The 8,344-nt window shown below is 41.7% G+C and overlaps 1 protein-coding gene across 4 annotated transcripts; it reads left to right on the forward strand.

The window, feature by feature from the left end:
• The first annotated feature begins 395 nt into the window (after positions 1-395).
• mlc1 (modulator of VRAC current 1) lies at positions 396-5,714 on the forward strand. 4 transcript variants are annotated; one of them, XM_026176558.2, is made up of 12 exons: positions 396-707; positions 1,040-1,360; positions 2,669-2,758; positions 2,924-2,977; positions 3,091-3,192; positions 3,329-3,430; positions 3,550-3,621; positions 3,711-3,827; positions 3,951-4,007; positions 4,294-4,416; positions 4,593-4,763; positions 4,970-5,714. In XM_026176558.2, the coding sequence occupies exons 2-12, from the start codon at positions 1,103-1,105 to the stop codon at positions 5,048-5,050; spliced, it is 1,227 nt and encodes a 408-aa protein (XP_026032343.2). In that variant the 5' UTR covers positions 396-707; positions 1,040-1,102; the 3' UTR covers positions 5,051-5,714. The 4 variants fall into 4 exon arrangements, with proteins under 4 accessions (XP_026032343.2, XP_026032344.2, XP_026032346.2 ...); XM_026176559.2 differs by having other exon boundaries at positions 4,973-5,714; XM_026176561.2 differs by having other exon boundaries at positions 4,593-4,754.
• The last annotated feature ends 2,630 nt before the right edge of the window (positions 5,715-8,344 follow it).

Genomic DNA, 8,344 nt, shown 5'->3' on the forward strand with positions numbered 1-8,344 from the left:
CACAAGGGACCATGTGATTAGGCCATGGAAATGTCTCTGTCGCCTCTTTTCTAAAGCACTGCTGGGCATCTTAATTTAGTGGGCTGTGAAGTGCAGTGAAACACTAAGTAACACAGAGGGAAGTTGTGAGGGGGGACACAACAGGGGGACGCACTTAACTGTAGGCAAAAAACAACAGTTTGATTCTGCACTTGTGCGAATTTCTACTTGCTATGAATGTGACTTTCTAAATTTCTTATGTGCTCAGTTCTGAAGGCCTATTGTTCAGTTTTGTGAGTGCCTTGATGTGCATGTGTGGCTGCATGGGCAAAAAGGAGGGTAAAGAGGGTGTTTGCCCTTCTAACTCTGCCCCCAGTGCGAGCCCCTTCATCCTCCCCTTGTTGTCATGCACAGCCGCTCTCTCTTTGGCACAAAGTAGGCTGGCAGCACAAGAGCCATGTGTTTTAGCTCCACGCTTTGATGGGTTCAAAAAACTTTTCAGAACTGTTTCTGAGTAACGCCGTGTAACGGGAAAGAAAGAGAGGAAAAGGAAAAGAGGAGGAGAGTGGGGGTGCAAGAGGCTGCAAGTTGCGAGGGAGAGAGATGGGGAGCAGAAGGAGCTTCGAGCAAAGACAAACTGTCTTCTTTGTGGTTATATGATTCCAGTTCTTGAAGGATACATTTCCTGGAAAATAACTGGGAAGACTTTGCGAGACAAACAACAGTAGGTGAGTTCAGACAAGCAAAAAAGAAGCAGTGGAATGTAGAGTAAGTTCTCTTGGCTTGAACCGACAGAAACAAGGGGAGGGGTGTGGGGTGTTTTTGTTACACTGCATGATTAGTAGCCTAATGGCATACTTTCTCTTTATTTAATGTGATTTTAATTGATTTTCCCCTGAAAGCTCCGATCTGAGAGCTCCGATTGCCATCATCACTTTTTACAATTACTGGACCTCTTGTTGAAAGGAACGATCGTAAAGAGAAACATGATGAGAAGACGAAGAGCTTGTCCTTGTTTGGAATGTGATATTGTTTTTTGTTTTTTCATTCTTTCCCACAGGGTGTTTTCTTCACTCCATACTTTTCGCCCTGCTACTGAAGCAAGCCACCAGCCACTTTAACAATGCAGCGCGAAGAGCTGTCGGCCAGAGAGGAGTTCACCTACACCCACATGCCCACTCTGGAGAGAGGAAATGGGACACTGGGACGACAGGGTGACCGGGGAGCTGAGAGAAGGCCAGACCGAGGGGAGCGGGATAGGTCTGAACGGGACAGCTACACAGTGGACGTGAGGGCCAGTGACCTGCAGCTGGCCCAGCCGGAGCCCCTAAAGCACCCCTGCTTCAGCTACAGGGCCTGGCTCTACAGTGTCCTCATAGGGGTGAGAGGAAAGACAGTCAGGGGAAGCAACGAAAGCACACTACAGGATTTTTCTATTTAGTCCATAACACACAGATTTAAAGTTTGGGGTGATTTCTTTTTTTGAGTAGCCCCAATCTTGAAATTTTGAGTGAGAAGTGGCAACAAGAAATCCTGTTTGGTGCTTCCACAAGGAAAGAACACCATGATGGGGTTGTTTCAATAATTAAAATGTTAGCAGATCAATTTTGGGCATGTGTATTGTGTTACACTATTTAGACAAAAATATTGGACCGCCTAAAAGCTCTTTTAGGACATCCCATTCTAAATCTGTAGGCATTTTAAGGACTTTGCCCCTTCTTTAGCAACTATAATACCTTCCACTCTTCTGAGAAGCCTTTTACATAGAAAATCTGGCTGTGGAAATTTTTGCCCATTCATCCAAAAGATCATTTAGGTTGGACACTAATGCTGGAATAGATGACCTGGCTGAAAATCTCCCTTATAGTTCTTCCCAAAGGTGTTCTGTGGGGTTGAGGTAAGGCCAGTCACGCTCTTCCACAGCAAGCTCACCTAGCACAGTCATGCTGGAACATAAAAGGGCCTTTCCCATGAAGTGAGATGCACATAATTGTCATGGTAAGCATCAAGACTTCTCTGCACTGGAACTGGAAGGGAGCCAAAGCCCAGCCCCATATTATTATTGAGTTCAGTGATTAAGAGATGTGGCCCAATACTCTTGTGCACATAGTGTAAGTGTGAGCAGACACACCCAGCTCAATGCAAGGATCAACGCGGGGAAAGTTTTGCAGTGTGTAAATTGCTGCACATTTGAAGAAGCTGAACTATACAGACACTACCCTAGATAGAAATGAAGTTTGGTTAACTAAAAGTAGTCTCCAATACTTTGTAAAATGAAAAAGATCATGCTGACTACACAAATGTATATGATAAAATCTAATATATACTTGTAAACGCTACATGCCAGAAAATTGTTGCTCAAACTAAAACCAAATTGTGTTTATTGCAAAAAAAAGTACCTACTTTGTCGCAGATCATACTAGAAGCATACCTATGTATTTCTGGTAAATTGCAGGTATATCAGTTGTGATTATTTAGTGTTTATCAGTCAGACACCTGCCCACCGGACGCAAGAGTCTTGGTGGGGCTGTTGCACCAGGCAGGATTATGCAGTTGGCTTAGTTACTTCTCAAATGGCTCGTGTGTATGAGAGAGGAATTCTTGCACAGTTTTACCTGCTGAATGCATTTATGACCCTTTTAATTGTGTATACATGGCTGTATGTGTGTGTGCGTCGGTGTGTCCTCAGGGCTGTCTGCTCATCACATCTGGTTTCTCTCTGTACTTGGGAAATGTGTTTCCTGTTGCCATGGACTACCTGCGCTGTGCTGCGGGCTCTGTAAGTGACCATCACAGTTACTTTAATCACATGCTGATATTGCTTTGAAAGCTAGCATACCTTGCTGCATCTTTCACACTCTTTATACAGGAGTCATGTCAAAAATGGCAGTAATGGTCTTCATAGATAAATACAGCAGCTCCTTTTTGTTGGTATTCTTCACAGGGCATCCCTGCAGCAATAGCTAGTTTTGCTATTGCCAAGAACAGACACGTTGCAGTGAGTAAACAATGAACTCATCAAAGGCTAAACAGATAATTATGTCTTAATGGTTTTTAATTGAAGCTTTTACCGAAGCACGATACTAATTAGACTCTCATGTTTCCTTTAAGGTGTCAGATTTTCAAGTGGTCTATGTGTCAACATTTGCTGTGACGACCACATGCCTGGTTTGGTTTGGTTGTAAGCTGGTCTTGAACCCCTCAGCTGTCAATGTAAATCCATCTGAATCGAAAACGTCCTTTTGGATGCACAAACACAAACATTTTGAGTTATTCTTTTATATTTTGTTTTCTCTTTTAGCAGTTGCGTCTCTGTTCTCGCCCCCTAACATGTTCTGTCTGTTCTCAGATTAACTTCAACCTTATCCTGATGATCTTGTTGGAGGTGTTGATGGCCAGCACTGTCATCCTGTCAGCCCGCTCTGCAGAGGACTGCTGCTGCCACAGGAAGGTGTGTGAGTGTATGCATGTCTACATGAGCTTTTTTTTTGTTTTTTGTTTATTTGTTTGTTTTTGTTCCCTTTCATTCTTTCATCCTAAACAATTTTCATTTTTCTATCCATCCTCCAGTCGGGGTCATACGACAGGCCTGTGATTATCAAACCTGCAGTCTTCCCCACTCGGCTCCTTAAAGCATATTCTGTGAGTAAACTTGCATATAAATAAGTATAACTATATAACCTATATATGTATATGTTTTTCTTTTAATCCATAACTGATGTCTGCAACAGGTAATTGAAGTGATTGTAGGAATCTCGGCTGTATTTGGAGGCATTATTGCGCTCAACATGGACGCTTTGTTGCCTGGTCCCTACTTGTCTGTTACATTTTTCTGGATCCTTGTGGCTGTAAGTTGGCTTAATAAAGCTTACTGTTTTTTAAGGCACTTGTGGCCACTCAGAATGATAAGGTATGTTTAAAATGACTGACGAGCAACTCAATCGCATAACATTACCTGTTATTATTTGCAGTGTTTCCCCAGTGCTATTGCCAGTCATGTTGTGTCAGAATACCCTAACAAATGCCTGGTGAGTACAATAATCTGATATCTGCAGGATCTGTGAGATTAGTACAGTGTAAAGCTGTTATACCATGGAGTTGGTTTTAAACTTGAAATTCATATACTTCAGTGTTTTATGACTTTGTTTTCAATCTAAACTTTTTCCTCCTGCTATTTGCAATCACGTGGGTGCAAAATGTCATTGGAGCAGGTATAATTTCATCTAAATACCACATCTATTTCTTCTTTCTACTGGCTTTTTGTGTTCTTTTTTCCGCCTTTCTTCTTTCTGCTCTCAACCCTGTATCTCTCAGGTGGAGGTGTTGATTGCCATCAGCAGCGTGACGTCTCCTCTGCTCTTTTCAGCCTCTGGCTTCCTCTCTTGCAGTGTGATCAGCTTTATTGAAATATTCCTGCATGATGTGCCTACAGCCAAAGTGAGGCTAAAGTGAAGTGAAAATATATGGTTGTGTTTGTATTTTCAAGAGTTATCCACTTAGCTCTGGTGTCATTAAAAACAAAAATACAGGAGCTGGGGAAGTAAATCATGAGAAATTACTTTTAAAACTACACCAATTTCACATATATGTGCTTGTCTCTCTTTGTATCCCAGCAATCCTATGACATATTGCTGCTGATTCTGATGGTGCTGCTGCTGGTGCAGGCAATTCTTACTTCAGCCACTGTGGTGCACTGTGCCACCTACAAAAGTCAGCTTCGCATGGGAGCTCCAGAGTGTGATGACAACATTCAGACCCAGATGCATTACTGTGAGGTATGCCAGGTAAACACACCCATATGTGCAAATCCTGCTCTTGTCTATATCACTACTTACAACAACAGACATTTACTGATGAGTATAGCATCAAGGTATACCACATGTAAATGCATATGTATCAATTAATGAACTACATGCAAAAATAGCACAGTACCACTCATGCTCAACACCTGATTCCTCTGAATATTTTCTTTCCTTTTCATCCTCCACAGCAGCAAACATCAAATGGAGCATTGCAGGATTTTGACAAAGACAGAGCTTGGAAGGCAGTTGTGGTCCAAATGGCTCAATGAAGAGAACATCCAGGAATTTGGAGAGACCTGGTGATAGAAGAAGGGTAAAACAAGCGCTATAAGCTGCAAATACAAGAGTATAATCAGAAGACAGAGAATATTAGAGCAAGAGGGAAAAGCAGTATTGGAAAGACACGGAAAACTGGAGACTGGAATAAAGAACAAAATACACAAAAATGAAGCAAAGATAGGAGAAAAAAAATTGAAACGGTGTACTTTGTTTTGCTTTTGTTAGTGTTTTTTTCTTACATAGATAATGCTTTTATGTGTGTTTTCCATATTGGTACCACTGTGGTATTTTTTGTGGTCAGGAGATTTAATGTATTTTTACACTGTATGCTAGTTGCACTGAAAATATGCGAGTCAATGACAAGTAATAGAAAATATCCCAAGCACAAAATTGAAACAGTTCTTTATATATCCTAATTTGAAACAGTTTTCTGCCCGTTCACATGTTGGTGACTAATGGAAGATGCAACAAATGCAAAAACTAATGAAGTGTATTTAAATCCATGGCAAAGTCTAACTCAGTAGCCAGGTTCCTTGTGTGGTAGTTTTTACAGGAGAACTGCTTTAATATAGCCGATGTGCAGCAGTATCAACTGATGTAAATGATACTAACTGAAAGTATGCCTTGTGCAAAATAAAATGCCATCAGCACTAAGTATGTCAAGAGTAAATTTGTGTACGTGTTGAATGTTTTTTATGAATGGGAAATGGGTTTTTTCTGTGCTGGGAAAACCAAGAACAAGAAAAAAGTCTTCATCTGAAAATAACTTTCATGGAAATGTTGTTCAGATATTATCTTATAATTTGATACCAAGCTGTGAGGTGGAATTTATGTGTGTATCGGTTTAATTGCAATAACTTCAGCACCCCTGTGTTTGCATTTGGACATGAAAATTGCCTTCTCATATTGTTATATTTATTAACTTCATTTCCTTCCTTTATCAATTTTCCCGCATCCCTCTGCTCCTGTGTCTGTCTCTGAGCTAGACACCTCACATCTCTTACTCATATTAAAACTATAAAGGAGGAGGAAATGGGGTGGTCACTATAACGATGTCTGGTCAGTTTTGGCTTGTCAAATATGAATATAATTCTCATCACATCAGGTCATTATTATTATAATAATTATTATTATTACTTAAACCGCCACAACAAGACGCTTTATCATACTGCAACATGACCAAGAAGAGAGTGAGAGATGGCAGACGGTGAGGTAAGGATACCCTAACCGGTGGAAACCGGCTTGAGTTAAAAGTGTCTGAGACAAAGAAGAGAGAGCATCGATGAAACTGTCCCTGTACAGGAGTGTTGTGCTCTGCAGCAGAAAGTTCATCCGTGACATTCAGCGTGATCAAAAGCAATATATTTCAGTGCACTAAGCATTTTGTGTCGTTTTCCTTTAAGTACTTCTTGAAATTATGGCCTACATAATTTAGTAATAGATGACTAGTTGATGTCCAAAAAAAGCAAAAATGCTCGCCACACCCAGTGAGTTTGAATGACAGACATCTTTCCCATTCCCTGTTTGCGTGTCTCTGTGGCAGTCCCACAGTCACAGATGATGGGCAGGTGGGATAAACCAATATCAGTGGGAAACAAAAGCCTGTCAGTGCCTTGTGGTTTGGTTGTAGACTAAGCTAATGTGGGCTTTGAGTAGACTAATAGCCGGTGTTTGTTTCACTTAGCCTATACTAAAGGCTTCAGTGACAAGTCTTAGCCTTTAAATATAGTAATACTAATAACATTTCGAAGGACTGCTTATTTATATTTAATAGAAGGTTATCTTTTAGAGCCTGTCATATCCAAGAATCCTAAAATCCATAGAGCTGTGTCTATAAGAGGCAGTTTCACAGGTAAACCTTTCAAAATAAATATAATCCGGATATGGATTGGGATATGTTTTTAGCATCTTAGCTCGCCTTTCTGTCTGAAATGCGCACTTAATCCTGCGATTCAAAGAGAGGGGATGTGTTGAACTACAGAATCTTAATGTGTTTCTCATCTCTTGTTTCTGAGGAAGAAGCAGGGCGGGGAGGGGAGGGAAGAGGAGAGGGTTGGAGCTGGGGGGGGAAAGGCGGAACAAACCGGTGTGCCTCGGATACATGCTGTAGCTGCTCGCCCGCACTGCAGATTAACTCTTACCGTGCCGGGAGATGCAACGAGAGACGGTGAGTGAATTTTGTTTTTGTTTGTTTGTTTGTTTTTCCTGAAAGCTTGCACATTGTTCCGTTTTTTGCACCAGAGCAAGAAATGTAGCGGTGGTTCATCTGGTGCGGACAGGTACACAGTTCATACAGGTATTCAGCATCCTGAGCATCTCCTCTTCTGTCTCTCTCACACACGGAGCAGCTCACACACTCACACATACTTTCGCTTCCTCTGACACACACAATCGCTACACTTGATGTTGTTTAGCGGCTCGTCTCTGGCTGGCTATTCGGGAACTATCCACCGCGCGGGTGCTGAAAGGGGTCGTCATTTGCAGGCAGCTGCAATTCACTGCAATGCCATGTCTGTGGTGAAAGTGTCCTCCTGGTTTTTCTAGTGTCTTGGAACTGATAGTCAAGAAACAGCACTTAAAAGCGTCCTAGCAGAACACCGACTAAGGGCATGGTGATCTTCTCAACCCAAATAAATCTTCCTGCAGGTGTTTCCGTCAGAGACTGACACAACTGAGGAAATCGTAAGGGTGATGACATCGTCTCCTGTGCACTGTTTAGGGCATATAGAGAACGTTGTCTAAACTCTGTTCACTGGACTGTTATCTGATCACATTTGTGAGAAGACATCACATCAGTCCTGAAAGTTCTTCCTTCCTCAGCTATCATTAATTAATAATGGATGAATGGAGCTTCTCTCCTTCAGCTCTTGTCCCGGAGCCTGGCTCTGTGTCTTTGTAGCTGACTGAACTGGCCAAACTCTAGCTGGATGTTGTAGTAGCCAAGAAATCTGGGATTCCCTCTCTAAACACTGGTAGCATTGCCCAACTGAGGAGTATAATCTGTCTGACTGGACCAGTGCCAGTGGCTCGCAGACGGCAGTGCAGCTTCCAGCTGAGCTCCCGAAATGGGTGTTCTACCCCTTTAAATTTAAATTATGCAAACTTTACTTCTTCTCTGATCTTCCATGAGATAGTCTTTGAGGGTAAAAATAAATCTTGACTGTCATGAGGCAGTTGAGAAAATAGTTTAAAGTAAATGTTTCATACCTCACGAGAGACATCTTCTTCTCTATTTCAGATATAGAACCAGTGATCTCAGCATTAACCTGTGCAACCTTGAATAT

This window comes from Astatotilapia calliptera, chromosome 7 (genome assembly GCF_964374335.1).
Source record: "Astatotilapia calliptera chromosome 7, fAstCal68.1, whole genome shotgun sequence".
NCBI classification, from domain to species: domain Eukaryota; kingdom Metazoa; phylum Chordata; class Actinopteri; order Cichliformes; family Cichlidae; genus Astatotilapia; species Astatotilapia calliptera.

Coding starts and splice junctions, on each gene's coding strand:
- mlc1 (XM_026176558.2), top strand. CDS start 1,103: ATGCAGCGCGAAGAGCTGTCGGCCAGAGAGGAGTTCACCTACACCCAC. Junction 3,828..3,950: donor TTTTCTGGATCCTTGTGGCT/GTAAGTTGGCTT, acceptor TATTATTTGCAG/TGTTTCCCCAGTGCTATTGC. Junction 4,417..4,592: donor ATGATGTGCCTACAGCCAAA/GTGAGGCTAAAG, acceptor TTTGTATCCCAG/CAATCCTATGACATATTGCT.